This window comes from Battus philenor, unplaced genomic scaffold, assembly GCF_028537555.1.
Source record: "Battus philenor isolate CCGP_79_NKW_IND1 unplaced genomic scaffold, ilBatPhil1.0.hap1 SCAF_5, whole genome shotgun sequence".
Classification (NCBI taxonomy): domain Eukaryota; kingdom Metazoa; phylum Arthropoda; class Insecta; order Lepidoptera; family Papilionidae; genus Battus; species Battus philenor.
In genome coordinates this window covers 6,617,703-6,642,571 of record NW_027181715.1, presented here as the reverse complement: position 1 = coordinate 6,642,571, position 24,869 = coordinate 6,617,703, and the positions used below count along the sequence as shown (strand labels likewise).

Sequence of the window (24,869 nt, the reverse complement as noted above, 5' to 3'; positions counted from 1 at the left end):
AATTTTTATATCCGTTAAGTCTTTGTAAGTAATGTGAGCGACACAAAACTGAACTTCTTATCTCATTTGTTTAGCATTGCTGTTACTAAAGATAAGTAAATTTTACATGTTTAAGTGAATAGCCAATACTAATTTAAAATTCGTACGGGTAGCCATAATCACCGCTGAGTTCGTTTAAACAATCTCTATATAAATCCATGTTTTTTTTTAAATTATTAAGCTAATAAACAATTTAAATTTCACAGCGATAAACACGCATAGCAAACATTGTTTTAGCACATGTTTTCGCAATAAACGTTAATTCTTTTCAATCTATGAGAAAACTAAGAATTTATGTGAAATAATCACTCGAGGCCGAATACGAAATCAAATCAAACAGTTTGTAAATAATGCATACAATTTAAAGTAACGACCCCCTCGTCTGTTCGTTCATTCGGCAATATCGCCTTAGAGTCCCTCGCACAGGATAGATAATATTTTAAGACTTCATAGCGTTAGTCCTTCTTGAATGATGTGCGAAAGGACAGGAAGGGGGAGTGAGTGATAAATCTGACTTAATGTCATGAGTCCGCACTTCCCTACCCACAGGTATGTTCTGCCGACGTTAATGAAAATATATCGAAGGTTACCAAGCAGTTGCTACTGTTCAGACTCATTAAACATTAATAAGACTATTTGTTTTAACATAACGATGTTTTATATTGTATTATTTACTTTTAAATAAACTTCGAAAATAATCTCTTAAAATAATACATTGATATGATAGCCACTTTGTTGAAAAAGTCGCGGACTTACTGTTTCAAATCTTATGCCATGAACTTAACTCACAAAAGTATAGATCATACAGTTTTTTTTCCAAACAGTATTCAGCAGAGTCCTTAAATAATATCCGACTCGTTATTTTGTTTGAATACATTTCCAAATGGAAATCTACGTTCAACTAAGATTTTTCGCAACTGAAGTTTAGTACAATGGGCTTTATTATCGTTATTTACGGGGCAGGGACAATGCGCTGCGTAATGCGTGGCCCAAGTTAAGAGAAGGTAAGTCTTATACAGTAAACATTCATTTACAGTATAAGGTTATATAAGAAAAGACAATTAAAGTTCATTAAGTGTATTTGACATATACATCTCACTAGCGGCTAGTCCTTAAGTTAATAATTTCTCAAATAATTTAAGCCATTGGAGCCATGATCTACTTTCAAACGATAGGGACAAATCTTTTAGCTTACTTGAGGCAAAAAGTTCGGGAGTACTTTTTGTAAAAAAATTATTCCGAACTTCCTATATTGATTTTTTTATTCAAATACTTACGTCATAATATTTTTGAAAGTAATTCCAAATTGTTGTTTTTTCACATTTAAGATGAACCTATAGAAACGGTTTTTAAATGTATTATAAAAAAAAGAAATTGTAAAAAAACATATGTTTAAAGTATTGAAGTTACAAATTTTAAGTATTTATTTTTGATTATATTTTTATACACAAAATAGCAACAGGACTCATTAAAAACGTTATCATAACAATCCTATTCGTTTACTATTAATAAAGTATAAACAAATATGACGTCATTATGATAAAAGTCAAATACAATACTAAATTTAAACGTTATCATGTTTATTTATATATTTATTATCATAGTCGACCAATCGAAGAAAAAAGAATGTTTGTAATAGCTACAACATTTTTATAAGTGACATAAAATAAAATTACGAAGTGTTTATTTTGCACAAATTTTTTTAAAAATAGTTTTAAACATTTTCTCCAACTAGGAGAAACATTGAATTGTTAATAACGTATTTACGCACAATATTATGTAAAATGATGGGCATATTATTTAATTAACGAATATTTGAATGACCACAATCATTGGCAATGATGTCGTTTTATTATTTTGTTTTCATGTAAGCGGTATTTAACAGAAATTATTTTTAGGTAAAACAATTTTCGTTTAAAAGATGTGTTGTTGAGGACTTCCTTTCTGCTCTTTCTTTATAATTATAACACCTTGCGAAGAAGAGTATAGTCAAAAAAATTGACGATCAATAAGACTCCTTTTGAAATTTCCAATGTTGAATAAATGAATTTTAAACTATACATTTATCTTATCTTTTAAAACATTTTATTTCGCAGCACATTCACTAACCTCCGCTGGCTTGGGCTGATAATTTCCAGCGTCCATTCTCCTCACGCCTCCCTGTTGCACAAACAAACACCCCGTTTATAGCCGAGTATTGTGTGAGCTTAATTAATTTGCTTTCATGTGAACAGTCTTCACGTTCTCGCTGAATCACGAGAGAATTATACAATTTTTAGGATTAATCGTGGTTTTAATCTTACACACAGAATTGTTGACTATCTAACGTGTATTCAAGCTACAGAATATATATGTACAATTCTATTTAAAACGGACAGGAATAATATTCTGTAACTTATTCGGCTAGATAAAAATCAAGTATCGATTTTAATTTCGTGGTTACAGCCCATAGACGCCCTCTGCAAGGCACAGACCTTTCGTTAAAACATATATGGGGATGATGATGATGGTAATCGTCATCGCAGCGTGGTATTATGGTACGAAAAGAGCGTTGCTGCCCTTCCACTGGAAACTTGTTCATGAGTAGTAGCAATTCTGTATAATTAATTAAAAAAGTGTGAATTATATAAGATTATATACCGGGAATCTAACCGGTGACCTGAAATCGCAAGTTTCAGGCCTTTACCTCTAGGCTCTACTCGATTTAGATTTGTGTGTCAAATATTGCCGTCTTCAAATCACTGTCATAATACTGTCTAAGTATTTATATGACTAGACGGTTTTGATATGTGAGTCGTTTGTTATTTTATGAGGTCATAATTCTAAATAAATATTCAATGTTGATGACAATAGCACGACTCCCGGATCTAACATCTAAAATTTCTCTAGGAACATTACTGCTACTCACGTGCGATTGGTTAGATGAAAAAATATATATAATGTAGTGAATGTATAGCTCATTTATTAGCAAAAAGCTTTAAATCTTTTACACCTGTTTACAATCACCTTGTATAAAATGAACATTCTCAAACACGTTACATTAATTTATTTTTTATATAGGAATGCGACAGGCTAATTACTTCTGGCAATCCAAAGAGGATAGGGACAGATGGTAAACAACAGCTAATTTTTATATGAAGTAATTTGAATTTTGAAAACTCTATTTTTACTATATTAACATTACGCTATTTATTACTTCTGAAACAACAGGTTTTTGAAAAGGGAGGATCAATTATTAATTCACTAATAAGCGAGGCATAAGTATATCCCTTTCGATTATATTACATTCTTGTTATAATAACTCTTTATTTATTTTTACATCTTTTACATCATTCATTATTTATTAAAAATTAAACGAGTTTTCAGGTTACTAACTTTTCAATTACATTAAAGAGTGAAACAGTGTTTCTTTGTCAATTGATATCAATTCTACATTAAAAAGATCAAAACGTCTGTTGTGTTAATATATCCATGTTTAAATGAGGTCCATTGACAGAGAGATATAAATCTGTCGTTGTAAGCCGCTGCGGTTACCTTGGTCTTGACTTGTTTATTGCTAGAAATTCTCAGACTTCCTCAAAGCACGCTCAGCGTCATTTTCAAAGCTATTCCTCATTATAAGCATGAATAACTTGTCGCTTTAATGGTAATTACACGGTAATCTTTCGTTATCCTATAATTTATCGTTTAAAAACGATTTATCATTGCTTATTTCTAACTTAAACATTTATCCATCAATAGTTTTTTTTTATCTTTCATCCATTTTATATATATACTCTGTGGTTACCGAAAAACGTATTGTATCAGCAACGATAACATATATTTAAAACTAAATATAAAAGAACAGTTAAGTGATGTCATCACGAAAGAATGACTCACTGACCCGAAAAACCAGGACTGCACAAATTTTAAAATATTTTTTTTATTTCCATCACGTATCAATTTCAGTTACTCACTATTCAAATTGTACTTTTAAGCCATGTCCTGACAATAAAAGTTCTTACAGTGTTTAAAAAAGGGACAATCCACTCTTAGGTATAGATCCACGTGTATCTGATAACCTTTACTATTATAAGCAACAGATGAATACGTTAATTACAAAACTTTGATATTCATAAACAAATGTGGTACTTCCACATTTGATTATGAATAATTATATTACTTGAACTATCAGCTAACTCTTCTAGTCTCTTTGTGTTTCAAAAAACCTCAAAACTGTAATTTTGATGCATTAAATAAAATAATTCACATTATACACATACACACGTAAATTGTTTTAATGTGCATAGAAGTTGAGTTTATAAACTAACCATTACAATTAAAATATTTATTATATTCACACGACTATACATTTTTTAATTTTTTTTTTTAACAACAACATATTTACCTTCGTTATTAACAATCTTTGACATCAAGTATACAAATATTCAATGCCGGAGCGGTAAAAATCAATGAGTTTTTTTGTAAAATATATCGACAGAAACGACATTATTTTCCGGTCCCCCTAATATCTACAGAAAACTACACAATATTTAATTTTTTGACTAGTGTTTATTATTATAATGACTACACACAAAACAAAATTAAAAACGTGTATGCGTTTGAAAATTTCTTTCAAAACTTATCGACAGCTACATGGATGAATTAGCATAAACATGCACGCGTGGTGCGGACCCGTCGGCGTCAACTTCCACGAAATGCTATTCTGTTTGACTGTGGGCTGACACAGCTCAAAGGAGCTTACGTCTTTTTTGTTTCACAGTGAAGCTTATACTACAACCAATTTTGAATTCAACACGATTCTTTGTTTACGCAATGTAGGTAGAGGAGATTTTAGAGCATTTTAGTGAATATATTTATTAAATTTAAAGAGAATATTAATTTAAAACATATTAATTATCTTAATACTTTTAATTGTTATCAACTAATCTATTACGCAAATAATGTGCGTAATAGGTTATTTGATATTTTAATTAATATCAAATAGTTACAATTCATATACACGTACACCTATACACATACTTATATTATTATTCATGCCGTTTTCTGTTAATAAATAAACATTTAATATATATATTTGTTTAAGGAAGAGGAGAATGCCCTTTTACTTTTATATTATACATGGTGATTGGAAATAGGTATATAAGCTTTAAAGGTATAGTTCACTTGCAGTCAAATAATGCATGGTAAACTGTATCCAAAAATCAATGGTTTGAGAAATATCAAATAACGTAATGATAATATACTAAAAAAACGGATTAGTACATATGAAAATAAATATATTTTTATTATCTGTCCCTGCAGACTGCTTGAAATTATTGGCCTCATGAATTTTAATAGAAAAAATAAATTACAGTAACGTATTTCAGAGCGAAGCTTTAATACTTTTACAACTTATTTAAAATTACTATGTATTATTATTAGTTTAAAATAAATCGGTTCCAAAAGATATATAATCGTAAGTTTTCTTAAATTTATTATATCGAATAATGCTATGTTGAAAAACAATTACAAATGATTTGTGTACAATGCGCCTTTTATAATTGCTGTTTCCAATGGCGTCATTAAAACACTGCCCTGTTAGAACCGTAAACTATACAAAATTTAAATCCAGTGAAACGCAGTGAATCACACGGGAATCTAGATTTAACCCTCACGCGCGACATTTGACATCTCACGAGTGGTCTTAGATCCTTTTACGCGATTTATCCATTGTCATTATGTATTGTAGATATACGTAAGTAGGCGTTGGAGCTTAGGTGAAGCTCTCATGAATTATTTAGACGCATTTATGCCGTCACTTATCGCAATGTCTCGTTCCTCGTGCCATTATTAATCGTCTGACGAGTTGTTATGATATAGCTCTTATTTATTGTTATTTTTTATTTATAGTTAGGTAAAGATAATAAAATATTGGGAGACGCGTAACATTTTAATGATAAAACATGGTTTAATTTTTAAATATCATAGTTCAAATCTAGAAGAGGTATAGTATAGTAATATTTTAGTTGTAAATGTTACGTTTCAAATTGTGCATGTCATATGTTATGGAGTGATAGACAAAAAATGTAGCATATTTGATTTCGAGAGAATTTGTTTAAACCTTTTTTCTTGAATACGCCTTTGTCAGCTGAAATCCATATTCGAAAATAGTTATAAACTTTTTAGAAAATATCGATCATAGAGCTACAAAATTATTTCACTGCTTGCGTAATAATTCCTACGGTAAATGTCAAATTTGTCTTGGTTTCATAGCATTATAAATTCCCATAGGCATTTGGTTGAAAAATTATTTTTAATAATTATGGCTTGTCTGACTTAATCTAAATATAACTACCTGTAGTGTTTTCTAAAATAAATCAATTTGTTTGTAACACTAACATATAAACAACCGTTTTATTGCCAATGAAACAAAATTCTAAAATTTAACGCGCACTCAATGCTTTCAAAATAGACTGGATAGGTTTTTTATTAGTATGACAACATATCAGCTGTATAGCTACTTTTGTGCTTATCAGATAAATAAATTAGTATTAAAATAACCAAATTTCTATGAGTAGTTACCTACAAACTTTATATATGAGAACACAATCTTGAATGTAAAACAGGTCCTTTATAGAACTGTGGTCGGGCTAGCACCAGGAGGTCCGCAGACATGTTGGGCACCGCTGTGGTATATTGTTAAATAAAATATACTTACTATTTTGCTGTTAAAATATCGATATCGGTCTGTGAACGTTACGAATATAATTTCCTCTAAGCGTGTGTAATCCACGCACCATTGAACCGAGGCCCGCTGCAGTCGTATGATAATTTCCATAATGCATATAAACTGCAGTTTACTTTATTCCAATACTAACAATGAGCTCTGTTTATTCTGGATAGTGTACAAATTTAAAGTATATGCATTAAAAAGGCTTTTGAGCGTGTTTAACTGGTTCTTGTCAACTTTGTGATATCTCGATACGAATACAGTACGCGCAAGGGCAATGAACTTTAAACTGCCAGTGTCCCGGTAATTATGTTCTTTTCTCCATTGTCTTGTGCCGAATGACGATACAATAATAACTAATCGTTCTGGCCCCTCTTTCTAAGCTACCATTACATTCAATTGTTGATAACGTTTGATCAATTAAAACACGCGACATCGCTGGTAAAGTAAAAAGAAAGACTTTTTATAAACAAATGCTGGCTTTGTAACAAAATATTTCTTCGATTACTCGTTATACAAATATGTTATTAATATTATCTCTTCTTTGTAAAACTATTTATCCTTAAGAAATAAAAAAATATTACATCATTTATGCGCAATTTTAATAACCCTTTTAAATTTATTTTTCATTGTTTTGTTTTTACATATTTTACCAATTAAACTTGTCTTTTGTGTTGGTATATTCTTATTAATAATTAGTTAAATTTATTATATGTATGTAAGTTTTAGATTGATGACATTGTTAAAGTGACTGGAAAAGACTGAACGCAGGCCGCTTCCTGCTAGTCCTATTGGAAGTATAGGGTAGACGTATGTCCAGCAGTGAATGTTCTGCGGCTAAAATAATGATTATTTCCAAAAAGTGTAACATTGAAACATTGCAGAAAAACATCTGTATTATATGATAATATTCTGATGCATATTGTATTTATTTTTATCATTTCTATTCCAAAATATCTAGTCAAATAGCCTTAATATCCTGTAGTGTGTGTGTAGTTTTTGTTTACTTTATATTATTTCCTCGTATTTAGGTCTCTCTTTATCTGTAGAGTGATTATATAAATAATATAGTATCTGTCTATCTCCCTATATTTTCATATCCTATATTTGTGTCGATTTTTTTTACATCTGCTTGGCTATCTCTGTACAGACTTATTATTTAAAAATGTTACATCGATTAATTTTGCGTTCTAAAATTGTGTCTGTGTTTCACGAACTTTTAATTAAATGTGTAGGTTGTTAGAGATAAACATTTTATATTTATTTTGCGAGCAAGAAATGTAAAAAATTATAGGTTACTTTTACTTATTTAATCAAACTTAATATACAATATTATAAACGTCAAACCTTTTTCAGCAACACTTTACAACGACTAATATTAAACAGGGTTTCTCCAAAACTATACTCTATTACTACTTTTCCGAGATTACCTCCTATTTCTAACAATCGCTTACAAGAACTTTTAACATTTCAAACTCTTTTATAGATTTCCATCTAGAACATTAATCGCGTAATATTAATGATTCGTAACAAAAAATACTAATTAATTTCGAAATTATAATATTGAAACAGTTCGTGCTATCGGTTCAGTAGACAGGGAAGTAGGTACGCCGCAACTCAACGGATACGATCATACGACCTCTGATATTCGAGCAATGTTGGAGCGATGGCCGGCGTTGGCATTTGCGGGGCTGGCCTGCACCATTGCTCAGTATTGGTTACAACTATCGCCGGAATCTTAGCTTACATCTGCATACCCATACTGACTGTACAAACGCCATTACATAATGATTTAGATGCCATTACAGAGCAGTAAATGGTGTTATAATATACAGTAAACGTAGTCTCGCACTTCGAATGTTATGAACAAACTGTCAGTTTCACAACGAGCCATGGAGAGGGCTATGCTCAGGATTTTTCTTCCAGGTCGATTTTCAAATTTGGAAATTCGAAGACAAAAAAAGTAGATATAGTCCAGAGGATTGGCAAGTTCAAGTGGCAGTAGGCAGACTACATAGTACGCAGAACGGATATCCTCTGGGGCCTTAAGGCTCTGGAGTGGAGAGTACAAACTTGTTAATAGATAACCTTGTTATGATTTTCGGAAAGCGATAAGATACAATATAATTCTGTATACGGTTATTTAAAATGACAATCTTACGAAACTTGTAAAAGTTAACACTCGTTAATAGGTTTATCATTTACTTGTATTCTTTTGATAAATTTAGTAAATAAAAGTTAAATTTCTGCAGAAAAATGTAGGTAGTTGACCGCTCTCACAAACTTCACTGTCATTATATTACTTTACAGCGAAATGTGCGAAAACTTCGACAACGATCCGAACAGTAAATGTGTTGTGATATTTTTAAAGAATAATGTTTACGTTAGGACTCCATTGTTGTGATATGAAGTGTAGCTAAAGTGAGCGCGGTAATTGTTCAACCATGGGTAACGCAAACTCCGGACAAGGGCACTCTAGACATCACAGCAAAAGCAGAAAATCAAGGAGTCTACCAACTTCACCTGAAGTTAGAAGGTACGCACATAAGAAATTTAATTTGTTTTAAGAAATAGATATTTAATTAAAAGTAGCTAGTTACTTCTGAACTTTCACGTAAATAAGTTTCCACAATTTTTCATGTATTTTTGTAAATATGCTTACATAAATTAAAATGTGTTTAAACGTTTTAAATAGCAACATAAAATTCTTTAACGATGTGTTAAGCTTTAAATATAACGATTTTAATATATGCTTTTTGGAATTCATTGTGAAAGTGTAAAAACCTAAGTCAAATAATAAGTAACGTAATTAATATTAATAATTACGCAGCCACGTATTTAAAGGCAAGGGGTGGCAATACCGAGAAATTTAATTTGGTTATATGTTATGTGAATTTGGGACTTTTTTGTGTTGTTCATTAGTAATCATTATATGTACATATAATGGCGCATAATCGATAATAATATGAATAAATAGTATGAATTATATAATGTCATTATTATTATTGAAGAATAAATCTTTACTATAATTAAAACTACTAATTATTGAAGATGTCAAAGCAATAAATGTTGCGAAAAAGTGTTTGTTAAAAGTAACTTTTTAAGTTTTTTTGTATGAAGAGATTATTTTAATTTTTTATTGAAATTTAATAGTTTAATATTTCATAGTTTATAATACATATAGATTATTTATTCTACTACTCTATATGTATGTTGTCTTCTATGATTAAGCATACACATTGCTTTGTAATATACTTTTGATGTCAATTTGTAACCATATCTCGTACAAGTTTTATCAGAGAACTTATATTAAAATATTATTGTATTTATTTTCACTTTTATTTACTAACAAAGGAATGAAAAAAATAGTTTCAAAATGCTCACATTTGTAAAACGCCAGTGAATGTTCGATGTTATATAAGTTATGAGGTGCGTTTTAAACAAGACCTATTTTCCCCGGTTGAAATTTCACACTTAATTTGACGCTAACACGAGAGTTCTTTGTTCTGGTTCTTAATAGCAGTATCAAACATCTAGTTCACTTAGATCGCCATGCTATAAACTGGCTTCATAAAGTTTTACATAAACAAAGATCGATAACGTAAACGTGAAAGCGTTTGAGTAAACTTTGATCTTCCGCTAGTGTTACTGTTGATGCAAATAAACTTACTTAGTGGTTTGATGGTGGTGGCTTTAACAAAGCTTGTAGCTTAGACATTGTATGATTGGCAAATGGCAATTCAAACATCAATATGTTTATTGTGAACTTACGGATTTAACAACTATCTTGATAGAATTCAAATCTTATCAGTTATGGTATAATTTACTATACCATTACGAAGAATAAAATCTTCTTGTAAAATCGTCAGTCCTCTAAAGATGCACAAATATGGACGATAAAAGCGATAGAATAGAAATATATCTATGCCTTAAAAAGTTGTGTTGGAACAAAAATATGATTTCTCCTAAAACCCCAAATCAAGCAACAGGTTCCAGGATTCACTTTAATATTTTATATAAAAAAATACAAATACTTTAGATACGTTATCCAAAAGAAGATGGCGTAATTTTCCATTACTTGACTTGTTATCCAGTGTAGAGTCAATGTTTCAAGATCCAGGGCTTGTCCAAACTTAATAAAGATAGATCAGTGAAAGCCGTCAAAGAATCACTAAAGCTGTGCATGCAAAATACCTGGACGGTAAAGAAATTTTGTGGGATTGTAATAAGGACCGTGCAACAAATACCATGATTACATTATTATTTTAGGTAAGACAATAAAAACATAAATTGGTCATAAATTGGTCCATTTGAACTCCCCTTTTTCCAGTTTTGCAAATTGCTTTTAGGCAATTTATTATTATTCATATAAATAGAATGTGTTTATTAACAATGCAATTAAAATCTTAATTGCTTATCCATATTCCAAATTTTTGTTTATTCACGTAATCATGTGGATTGAACATATATAAATAGAATTTAATCTATTACACATTTCATATCGCAGATTTCAATCAGTACAATGACTATAACGGCAGCGCGTAGGAATACGTAATGAAACGTCGTGACGTCACTTGTTGGATCCACGACAGCCTCCATTTCCGAACGGCGTTACCCCGGAAACCCAAGTCACGTTCTCTACTGAACCTAAGTGACAGATTTCTAAGCCCAATATTGAACTATTACAATTCGTTTGTTTAGTTTCGGCATAATAAGTATAAATAAATAGAAATATCAATTACATTTAAAATAGTGATATATTTCGTATTATGGTTACATATGTTTTAATGGTTATTTCAATAACTATTTAAATAAAATTCGACCTTTATGTATTGATTCATCAAAATATCATTGGAGATATAAAGCTTAGAAACATTAAAATTTGTAGGAATATTTTTTTTTGCCAAATAGAGGCGAGTTAAGAACATAATTCACGAAATTCTACTTGCAAGAGTAAAAAGGATTTGCATGATTAAGCAAAACGTTTACTAAAAATGTCAATCGTCATTTTAAAAAAATGTAGCGTTAATATGTTATTGATTAAGCCCATTTAAAACAGTTGAACATAGTGTTTAAGCGGACTTGGCAGCAATCAAGTGAATTTTCATATTGATAAAACAAATATTTTTATTTTTAAACTGTTATGTGTTTGACTATCGCTTATAGTCTCTATCTGCGTTTTTTTCTTTATCCATCTCTACATTAAAAATACGATCCTATTGAGAGGCGAATCAATTAGTTATAAGTTAGTATTAAACAAGTGACAAGCGGTTGTCAAATAACAAATCTCTTACGCAAAGCTGTCTGGTGGATCGCGTGCAGATGTTCACTGTTTACATTTCGTTCAAACTCAAACTTTCGTTAAGACAAAGGATCGGTGCTCGAGTTTCATTTCCTAACAATGAGGTTTATTGATAACAAACTTTGATGGGACCTGCATAGTGAATCATTATATCCATATTCACAATAACCATGTGCTGGTTTATAGTGACATTTAATTTTATTTATTATTAGTTTCACAAAAATCTGAAATTATTTAATCAAATAGTGGAGTGTGTTACAATACACGTAATGAAACACTAACATATTTACTATAATTAATTTTCATTTAAGGTAATTAAATCTTACAAAATATCATCTTAATCATATGACGTCCACTGTTGGACATAGGCCACCCTACAGATTTTTAATATGTAAACTTTAATATTGTGCGACACTTTGATAATAACAAGGTCTGATCCACGTTGTTAGTGGACGTCACACGCGTTTGCCAGTCTGTGGTATCTACTCCCGAACCTTAGGCCATAGCAGCCATTACATTATATTGGTATTTTAAAAGGTAGAAGTTTAAAATTAGAATTCACAGCTTTGTGTTTTTTGTTCATTAGAGCAACTTATTTATTCGGGTTAAATAGTAGATGGTTTATGAATATATTGTAATGTCATCATGTTTGAATTTCAAATACGTAGCAAATTAAATTGGATTTAGAATGTTTGACACCGCCATCTAGTAGCAAATAATATAAATTGTAGTGTGATAGTGCCATCACAACGAGCTTACTTTTGAGGGCGCTAGTGTTTAATTCTCTGTCTAGAATTTTCAAAGCATTGAATAATAATTTACTCTATTCTCAAACAAAACTGTTTTGAGCAAGTAAGCCCCTTTGAAATACTTCTTAACGCGGTTAAGTATTTACGATATCTATCCACCAAATTTCAGTAACAATAAATTTAATATTTTTCGAATGTTGTAATATTGGATATGTTGCTCGCTGTATGATCATAATATTAAAATTAAGTCCATTCAAATCTATGCGCTTTCGTAATTTTTGTTTTAAATAAAAATACGCGGTAAAAGCTCCCTTATTACGTTCCGGAGATAATATCCCTTTCAAAAAGTGTTGGGACTACTTAAGTATCTTGAACATCGAAATCCGTAGTGCTCTAGAGAGTTTGTTGCACTTGTTCCGCTGACGAAGCTTTATGCACTTATTTTCCACTTAATTTATACGTATTAAGTTACTGAACAGCTTGTCGTTATGCTATGCTGGTCTTTGAAATGAGAATTTTTTAAATAGATGCTTAGTGAAAAAAAAAAAATTAACCGACGCAATCGTATTTTGTAACTGTCCTACTTATTTGTTTATATTCAATTATTAGACAATATCTGTAAAATATGCACATGTTATCACGTTTATGGAAGTATGAATAATTCTGATTAGTTCTTAAAAAAACAAATCTTGGTTACATTTCTCGTAATATTTTATTAGCTTAAATATATCAGACTGATATGTCTCCTTATAAAGTCAAGAACAGATTTATTTGAATCACTCAGAGGAATTATAATTAATATAAAAGAATTTTCGACTGATTTTAAGTGTAGTGATCATTAACATTGCGGCAGCTAAACTAGAGGATCGTTTTCTTCTGCTTGAAGAAAGAAAAGAGATGATTTAATAATATTTCTAGAAGATTACGAAGAAGATTGTTCGGAGAGGATGAAGGAAATTCATAAATAATTACATCATCTTCATCATATAAGCAGCAGGGTGTATCATATATTAATTGACAACAAATGAGCTATAGACACACCACTTTAAAACTTACACGCCTATAATCAATCACTCTGTAAATACATATGAAAATGGATTTTTATCTTATTGAAACGTTACTAAAAAAATGATAAAAATATCGTTATCCTTTTCAAGTCAATTAGTATTTGACAGGTACATCTTGAGCATAAAGAATTTTAGAAGTCGTCAATGCCCGGACATTGCCCGCATATAAAGGGCACTCTTCCTGGGTTTTAGCCAGCATTACGTCTGGCAAATAGCAATTTTTTAGTCTCGTACAATTGACTCTCGCCGCATTGTAAGTGCCATGAGTATGTGAGAGTTCTACTACATATTTTAAACCAAGAGTGTCGTTCCTTGTTCGCAAATACGAACAAATATAAAAAATGTTAAAAGTAATGTTTATTCCGAACATAGTAAATGAATAAAACTTAAAAAAATTTACTAGGTTCTTAATTATTCCAAATAATGAACTTGCATTTAAAAAAAACTTGTAATATATAAATGAATATAAAAACGCAAAAAAATTGTTTCAGGTATAATGCTAATTCTTAATTAGCATAATTTAAATAATGCTCTGTTTTAAAAAAAATGTGATGCTTCTTTGTTAATTCTTGCATAGTTCTAGCAGTTCTCTTGATTCATTTAATAACTCTTATAACTGGGTTTATATCGATTTTTAATTTTTTTTATTTTATTAGCCGTGTCAACAACATAAGTATTAATTCGTCGTAATTTCTAAGTCGTAATTCTATTAATATTTAATATAAACATGTACAACATTTGTTTTTGTTATATATACTTATTATAGACATGTTCATTTTTTTGCAAATTATAACTATAATAACAATATCATCTACAAGTCTTCTTCTTCTCTGTCAATATCGTTGATAATGCATGTTGTAGAAACTTTTCCAGAGTTTATTAAACGTATACGATGCAGGAAATAAAGGATATCCACAACCGCCGGATGGAAACTTAGCGCAGGCACGCAAAGGTTTAATTACTTAAAGGATTACTGAAGAAAAAAAGTAGCGGAAAAGTCAAGATTGAAACAGATTTATTGAAAAAGAAAATAATTATAAATAATACTTTAAAATACTAGATCACGTAGCAGGACTAATTGGCAATGCGAAAAATTGTTGGTGCATCGTTTCGGTCACGTTCGTCGTTTACTTAAACCTGTATTTTGCTTCGAAATAACAGTAGGAAGAAGCCCAAAATATAATGGTTAGCTTCTTCGACATGAGGATGTGTCTAAATGCGTGGACTACCAATCTTGATTGAATTAGAAGACCTCCGCTATAGGGACCTCTCTAACCCCTGTTGTTTTTTTGGACAGGGTTTTTATCTATTTTTTATAAAAAAAATCACATAATCTTTATTTTTGCGCTCTTAAATCATTCCTGTTAAGATCTTTCTTTTCTTCTTCTTACATTATACGCTGCCACATCACACTCAATCTTGAATGTTTGGTGGAATTTGCTCCTTGAAATTCCACTTGGCGTTCCACCATGTTTAACTAAAGACAGGTTTCTACATAAGGTGTAAGACATGGAAGACCTAAGGCCAATGCCATGGACAATATCTACCGTCAAAGGTCATATTATCATATTCGAGACGAAATAATCTGCTAAGCCGATAGTGGGCTGCTAGGAATAATATTTAATTTCTGACCTAATCCAGATAAAGAAACAGAGAATAAAAAAGAAACCCAGAGAAGATCCAGAGAAGCCGATACCCTGCAATAGACGTCCCACGACTGAAATTATGATCATAATATTCAGTATGAGTTGAGACAATAGCCTCAAAAAAGTTTTTTTTTAATGTAGTATGAACTTTAGCCAACACTACTATCACACTTCCAATACAAAATACTTTCGGAGTATCTTCTTATACAAGACTTACATAGTTAACACCATGAGTGATCTAAATGCCTCGGCGGTTCAAACGACTCTCTTGCCGTCGGTGCGTCGTTAGTTATATTCCCCAACGAGCAACGTATGTTATTTAATTTCCACCATTGTCAATGATTATATTTTAAAAATCAGGTGTTTATATAATATGTGTATATTGTACAATAATTAATCGTCACCAATTACGCGATTGTACAACGCGGTCACGCTGAAACGCCAGACTCAGTCAGTACTGTCAAAATGTAATGACCTGTCGCAGTCTAATAAAAAATTAAACCCTTTATCATCAATCAATTCGTTGATTTATTGTCTTAATGATTACTTACAGAAATTAAGTTTTAATATCGCACTCCATAAAGTTTAATACGATTATTTAATAAACACATCCTTTTTTTTTTGTTTTGATTTACGACAAATGCATATCAGCTAAGAATAGATATTTTAATTTAGTCTGTAGTTTGTTTATATATTGTATATATCTAAGTTTTTTTATTTTCTTGTTTATTAAAAAAAAAGTTCTAATGAGTTTTTCCTTGTACCTGTCGTCGCTGTCCGAGAAATACATAAAGTCACAGGTTAATCAATCCAAGAACTGCGCAGGTCGTCGCCCACACTTGAAAATTTATGGAAGAGGCCATATCTAACAATTGTCATCCTGTAGCTAAAATGATAATGAATTCACGAAGTTAGACATAAAAAGTAAAGTAAATAGAACCAATCAACGCTTCCTTTTCACGCGAACGATTTGGACTTTTCCACAGATAAAAGCATGCTTACATTTATATCACGATGGAGAAAAGTTTACTTTCTGGTGTAAATATTGATAACTTGGATAGTATTTGATTAGAAATTTCTTTCCAGACAAGTGTCGGTGCTGCAGACTTCGATCCCGCTACCCGCGTCGGCGGCGGCTGTGCGCCGTGCCCCGCCAGACAAACGACCTTTGCCTGCCACACCGGGACATGCGGGTATGTGATCAGATCTCACGATAAAATTTGATTTTTCTTTTACGAAAAAATCGAAAAGATAACGAGTATAAATCTTTATATTTTTAATCTATTATTTTATTTTAACTGAATACTAACTGATTCGGTGAACTGTCATTGACTGAGCAGATTACGTATTTTAAATTTACATTAAATTGTTATGTTCACCTTTTACACTTTTATTAGACTCATGTTTTGTTTATAATACTTCTTTAACTGATAAATACCATAGCAACATATATTATCGTATTCAAGATAATAAAAAATCCAAAAATATAATCTCTTAAAACAATTGTCCAGTCGTTTTTGAATTATAAATGGTGCAATAAATAAGGCTTTGTTTTATGTATATTGAAAGATAACCTTACATGTTTTGCCTCCAGTTCGATTATATTTACAATTTAATATAAGGTTTTTTAACGAAACAGGTACATGTTTAGGCTGTTCATAAAGTTAAATTCTTACTACTGAAAACTTTTATAGTTACTATTATAAATTTCACCTAGGGAAGGCTTAGGTATGACGATCAGTTCAAGTACTGGTATAGCCTACCTAGCATATTACGTCATCTAATGTCAAACCAACCTTTCAAACACTTTAATGTGATATATAAATTGCGCAGAATCATTCATTACAGATTTAAAAAAAAACATTAAAATGATTTCTTTTTGTGACACAAATATATCTGTATAAATAAGTTGTTATAGGATACGAGTGAAGTGATTCAAAAGAAACTAATGCTTCATTGATATGACTTTATTCTTATTTAAAATACGATACAATCTTTATTTTATTAATTGTGTTATAACTACAATGGCCGCATCTATTGAAATACCTTTATATTTAAAAAAAAAAAACTAAGAACATGGTTTGAAATAATGAAATTCTGTAAGACCATTACAAAAGACTCGCTGAAGTAGAAAGATAGCGAACATAGAGATTAAAACACATCAAATAAATCGTACACTCTCGGACAAAGGTTTCAAAACTTCCATTATTTGGTTACAAAGGCAACATTTTTACATTACAACAAATATATTTTACTTTCACCGTATATATTTTCCTTTTGATGCAATATTTTTCACAATAACTAACAATTCTGCGGTAGATGTTGCCTGTACTAAAGCAATTTGTAATAACTCATACGTTTTATGCACTATCATGGTTTATTTATAATGCTATTGCATAAATATGTGCCAGATTACTTAAAGTTTGCACGAGTAACTTTATATGACTGCCATTGTCGTATTTACATATAGATCGATTCTATTTTCAAATACGTTTTGGGTGCAATTCACAACTTTGTAGATACATTACTTAGTTACAGACTGTAGTGTTAAAAGTTAATACGGTTCATGGCCTCGTTTTATATGTACTGTCGTCATTTTAATTCTTTATTAATTCAACGGTAATTATGTCATACTTTAATTCTCTGTCACGTTTAACACCGTACATGCTTATCAAATTTATTACAGAAATAAATATATTTCGTGTTTTTAATTTAGTTTTTGATTATAATACTTATGTGAAAAAATAATGTAAAAAGAATACTAAAATAATTAGAAACAACGACAAAAATTATAACAATAAATATTTTATAAAAAATTATTAAGGTAATAAATACTCATTAGGAACTTCTGTGCAATGTTGACTTGCGGAAACATAATAATATTTGTAGCTGCCACTAAGGTAGATTGAAGTCGTTCTAAAAATAGAATATTATTGGAAGAATAACAGCCAAGAAATAACATGTACACAAATTCACTCGAAATTGTCATTTGAGTATTCAATATATCTTTTTTAAATCCTTGCTAGCTTCTAGTATATTAACTTCCAAAACATGTACTTTGTAATTGCAGCTTATATGTTTATGATGTAGATAAATGTAAAGTTCTATCTGATAATAAAGTGTATGTAGCATAAAGCGGCTTCAGTCGGTGTTCCTAGGGGAGCTTTCGTGCTTAATTACCAAAAACGAGGTTTTAGTTAACGCCATTTGCAATTTCAAATACCCGAAATCTCATAATCTCTCGATAAAAAAGTTGGTGTTACTGATATACTTTTTAATTTTATTTAATTATCAAAATTAGCCTTTTTTGTCTTATACGATATTTTTTATCTCGATAAACATGTTTAATTAAAGTCCGTTATAAGATTTTAGAAACAATGTTAATTATTATTCCGATTTCATTTACGTAACTATACAAATAGTAAATCAAGGAAATCCCAATTATATTGAGCAATCTGTAATTGGAGGATGTTTTCGTAGTCAGATCATGACTATGACGGTTTACTGCATACTCGCATTACGGCCACGCACCAAACAGGTCATATTTTATTTATTTATTACCATAAAACCAAAAAAAAAATACATTTACAAATAAATTTATGTACTGTGCAGACCGTATTTCTATAACTGTAGACAGAAAATAAATAGTAATTCCCCGTGGTCATGGTAAGAGTCAACCTTTGTTATGCGCACCGCAGTTACTACAAATATTACTACTAGTGAAAATATAATAGTGCACAGTGTATTCTTACATATGAGGGTAAATGTTACATAAACTGTTTATTTTGGTATAATTATTATTTAAATGTACATATATATAGAAAGAAGCGTTGCTGGAGTTTCTTATACTGCTTCTTTTTCCAGTCTTAACGCCTAATTATTCAGAAGCCAAAGTTTCTCAAATAACGGTAAAATAATGAATGTAAGACACGAGCCAAGATACCTGGAGAAGCCCTCGGGCACAGTTACTGTAAATAGGTCTAGGTTAAATGCCGGTTTGTCCGTAGGCGAAATTGTAAATGCCAAATGCCAAGCAGCACTTATCTCATCAACTGACACATTTCATTGGAGAGGTTGTGTTAAATTAGTTTATATGACATAAAATTATATCATTTGTTAAGTGATTCAGAAAAACGAACAAAAGAGTTACTTAGCGAATACTTTAACATACAAACAAGCTGTCCAATATTTGACGTCTATCAAAACCAAAAAATCGTGTTAGGATGTAATCAAACAAAAAATAACGTACACCGTAATTCACTATACAATCATAAATTTATAGTTATTAAAGCCTTGTAGCGTATTAAATAGAAATCTTTTTAGTTTGTACTCGTATTTTTTTTAATTAACACAATGCTTTAAATCATTGGACCATTACATAAGACGTGTTATTTATTTAATTTTTCTATAACACTGAAAGGTAAATAACTCCCGCAGTACGAAGTATGTCAGGGCAGCTATATATTCATCTAAATGAAACAATTTTAAATTAAATTAAAATGCTGTTACGCTACACATCCTTTACTTATATTTAATAATTGCATATGCAATAAGGTCCTAGACAATGGCAGGTCTAAAGCCAAACAGGATGCATACGCTTGCACTCGAGACGACCACAAGTGCCACACTTAATAACAATTGAAAGTTTCATTTCATGATTAATTGAATTATATATTATACGGAAACCATTCGCATGTTTTTAAGAATTTAACTTTGAACTACTAAATGAAGGAATATGGTTATGCAAAATTATACGTAACGTGAAAAATTTAATGTAAAAATTGATTCGTGAATAAATAGTACAGTAAATATTATATGAATATAGTATTTTATAAGTTTTGGGTTATATTTCTTTGACATTTACGTCCTGACCTACTTGTTATCTCATTCTGGGTTGACTGGTAGAGAATGCATATAATACAAAACAAAATAATGCAATACATTGCATAATGTGCAGAAAAAAAGTAAAAATGAATAAGTACTTAACGTAGAGTAGATGAAATTTCCATCGAAAGAAGAATTATAACTTTCTTGACTCTTACTTCTTCTGTAAATCATTTCTTAATAAATATTATAATCATTTTTTATAGAATTTGTATGAAACCCTTTATCTTTTCAATAAATAATTTCACAATATATGAAACTAAAATTTTGGACGAAAAAGTTTTGAAGGATAAAGTAAATCGTCGTAGTCGTTGTTTCAGCCCATAGACGCTTACTGCAAAGCATAGGCCTCCAACAAATCGCCATGCTTGGCAAGCGGGTTAGCGATTGCAGTGTGGTATTGTGGTACGCGGAGGACGCTGCTGTCCCACCTATAGAAACTTGTTTTTAACCAGTAAAAATCATCATCAAACTAATGAAAAGTGTGAATTATATAATATGGTATCCAGGAAGCTGAATCCGCTACCTATGACCGTAAGTCTCAATCCTTTACCTTTGGGCTACCACTGCACTTAAAACTTTGTCCATATGATCTTAAATTGTAAATATTTGTTTGAACGTAATTCTTGAAACATAAAAAGAAAAAGATTTTTTTGAATGTCGTTAAGAAGGACATAAAATTGTTTACATAAGGAGCACTACGGATACATTCATACTAACAAAACGCTTCTCAAGTTTAGTAAAAATAAAAAAAATTCTTCGGAGTAAAAAGTCTAAGCTTGCGCTCTGTAATAAAAAAAACAATACTAGCAATAACACTTGTATAGTATTGTTTGGACACAGAATCAGACAATATATTGGTATTATACACGGCATTTCGAAAACGAGACCTATCATCACTGTAAAACGAAACTAGAACAAATGTAAAGCTTTCTAAAATTGATTTTTACCCGGCCTTCACTATGTAATTTTTCATTGATTATTTTAAATTACTCATCGAGGTGATTACCATGATGATTCGTATATATTATTTAAAAAATATAAAAAGTTTCAAAACTCAATATTTGTGGAAGATATTAGGAATAGTTCCACGCCTAAATAGAACATCGCAGATAATTCACAGTTTAACGATGTCAATGCATCATAATTTTGTCTGCCACCGAATTGTTCCAGAAAAGGATTGATTGAACCTACATATTTAACGAGTCTTTTTTCCAGAAAATGATAATAAATTTAGATAACATCTATATGTAATATAAGAAATAAACTACACTTATTAATTCAAAAATAAAAGCTAATTTTATGCTCAGCATTTTTTAATGTATCGCCACATAACTCATTATAAGTTATCTTCTCTCTATGAGAATGTATGAAACGAAAGTTTTTTGAAACTTTTAAAATGAAAACTTTTTTATTTCGTTATATGTTACAATGTATGTAGCAACATCGTTTTTTAGACAGTTCATGACAACGACTAGACATCTTCAATTACGTTAAATTAATACTAACAGCCCAACGGAATTTATGTCCAAGTGCAATTGGTGTTAAAACTACATAAGTAATAACCGAGCCAAGGTTATTATCATATTTTAAAAAAACTACTGACAATGGAACATTCATATGCTATTAAAGTTTCAAATAATAACGGTCTTCATTGATGGGTTGTAAAATATCGAGTCTGTTTCGGCCGAAAATAAAACGGACACGCATACCTGAAGGTTTATTCACTTTCTCGCTTCTCCATGATAAGTGAAAAGTACGTCATTCTATTCGTAAGATTGCCACACACGAACTAGTCGAGAGCCGTCGCTTACAATTTTAATTATACATTAATGATCACACTTGTATCAACGGCTTAACTTTTGACGACATTTTAAAACGCTTCTTATGTCATATGCTAATTCTTTGGTCCGTATAACAGGAATATAATAAATTAATACATACGCATATTTTATTAATACGTTAGTCTACTATAGAATATATTTATCATCTTAAAAAACCTTAAGTAGTTGCTACATATGTTTGAAGATCATATACTGCAGATGCACAGACACACCCACTCATAGAAATTAAGTAATGTACTCGCAAGTCATCGTACTTTGTTAATGTACATACGTACGATGTTTTGAAAATTCCCTATTACTTTTCATTTGTTTTTTCACGCCAACTTCATTACATTAAGCTTGCAACAGTCATAAGTCTCGCATCTTGATTATCTTTAGTATTATTTAGACCCGGTTATATCGCGTGGACGCACTGTCGTAGACTCAAATGCATCGTCAGTTGAGTTGCAAGTCTCGTCGCGCGCGCTGTTTCAATATAACGTTCAAAAACTTTTATTAAACCGCATATTTTAAATTTAACTTCGATATACACTATTGCGATATTATTGTGTACAATGTGAGGTGTTATTAAGCAATGTTCAAAGCATTAAAACTATTTAGTTACGTTTCCGTGCATCGAACTTGAGACACAAACGTAAGTACTATTTAATTATCAGTGATATACGTACAAAAATAATTAACCGTCATAAAGTAAACTTACTTATCAAGTAATTACTTGTAGCGTATTCTGTAAATAGTCCGTTACTTTTGTTTAAATTTTAAAATATCTTTGATTATTTCTCCGCACTGTAAAATTCTATCAAGTGGCATCCTTGTACATCATATAACACATAACACATAGGATGTAAGAATCAACCACTCAACTCATGTGATGGATCGACCCGAACTGCGAGCGGATACTGACCATTGCTGATTGAGACTGTTAAATTCGCTCTCATGACGTGTACACTATTTAGGAACAATATTTAAATTACTCTGATGGTTCTTAAAATAAGTTTAGCCATTTATTCGCTATGTATGTATTTATTTATCTACAAAACAAGCTTATCGTAATAAATTTTTTATTTTAGGTTCATTTATGAAAATGACATTTTTATATCATTTTAGTATTATATTAAATAACTACAATGTTGTAGAATTACAAAATATATGTGACCTACTTTCTACAACTAATAGAAAAAAAAATTTTGGTTCCAAATTTAAATGATAATGCGGTTATAATTCTCTTTGACATACATTGGAGATTATTATTATACAAAGTATAAAAAACAACAATATGCTAATTAATTGCATGCTGAATTTGTTATTAAATGATCATTATAATTTTAAATTTTGAGACTTCTTACAAAATATAATAAATTATTCTTTTCTAATATTACAAAACATCGCTGCAACATGTTATTTCATCAATAAATATAAGAGCATTTCCTTGTTTGTGTCGTCGAACAATTAGTATTGTCCAACAAAACCAAATAAAATTTATATTTTAATTATTTTTCCTACTAACCTTATTAAATTTTGTTTTATTACTTTGGTAACGACAAATGTTATATAAAATCTTTATGAACACTATGTTCTTACTGCCCCTATTTGGGGTTCATACGCACATGAATTCATTTATGACCGCTCTATGACGTCAGTGTTGTTGTAATTTTGTCGACTTTGGATCGATAAAAGAAACCAATATTTTTCGAGCTGCAATCAGCTGACTTTCCCCTCGTTTTAATTTTAAACGGCTACGAGGGGCACAGCGGCTTGAATAAAATTGGTTACTATAGTGTAAGTTTTGAACAAACACTAACATAAATATGACTGTGGTTCAATAAGCTTAGTAGTAGGTCGCGTTCGCTAACCACCCGTGCCGTATTGCGATAAAAACTTGAAGTTATCTCAATAAATATAACTTTTGAAAAGTTTACTCAGTGTGCTCAGCTGACGTACGATATAAGATAAAACGTGAACGAACTTTTAAAGGTTCTAAAGTTTAATAAAATGTTTTTATATACTTTAAACTACGTATATTGTTTTCGCTTCGTATACGTTGAGAGACTTAAGAATTTGTCATGTTTACAACTTCAGGAAAAAAAAGCATACCGTGGAAAGCCGCGTGCCTTTCAGTCATATTCAAAAGCTCTTTTTATACCAACTCAAAGTAGAGCAGCAGACTATGTTCCACACTCCCTCATAATGAGGAGAACCCTTGCTCTTGGGGATGCTTTAATGAATAATAAAATAGCTAAGAGCTTTATCACTTCTCGCGTATATTATTAAAATTTTCTTTTGTTTACGTGTAATGAAAATAATGTAATACACAAATAGTTATTTTTATGTCAAGGCATTAACATAAGTTTCCTTTACAGGTAAAAGCGGATTATCAGCTAGTTCTAGTCGCTCTACCAGTCCTCTAGGACAAGGGGCAGTTAGCTTTATACCACGTGCACCAGCTTCATCGTCTGGGTAAATATTTGATTAATTAAATTATACCATTACATCTTAATTTTTAATATATTACTTATTGTTTAAAAATATTGTTATCATTTATGTGCTGATGATATGACATACTTCCTATATATTGTATGAACATAATAATTGTACGATTTGGTATAAATTAAGAACAATATAACTG

At 30.6% G+C, this 24,869-nt stretch overlaps 1 protein-coding gene across 4 annotated transcripts in view; it reads left to right on the top strand.

Annotated features, from left to right (window-relative positions):
- Positions 1–24,869, top strand: part of sick (sickie) — a 192,650-nt gene that overhangs the window by 97,351 nt on the left and 70,430 nt on the right. For 3 of the 4 annotated variants that reach the window (XM_068772957.1, XM_068772953.1, XM_068772955.1), the window contains 2 exons: positions 16,602–16,708; positions 24,604–24,700. In XM_068772957.1, the coding sequence (XP_068629058.1) occupies positions 16,602–16,708; positions 24,604–24,700 (204 nt within the window). Of the gene's footprint in view, positions 1–9,101; positions 9,288–16,601; positions 16,709–24,603; positions 24,701–24,869 lie in introns of those variants that run through there. The other variant, XM_068772956.1, reaches the window with a different exon arrangement.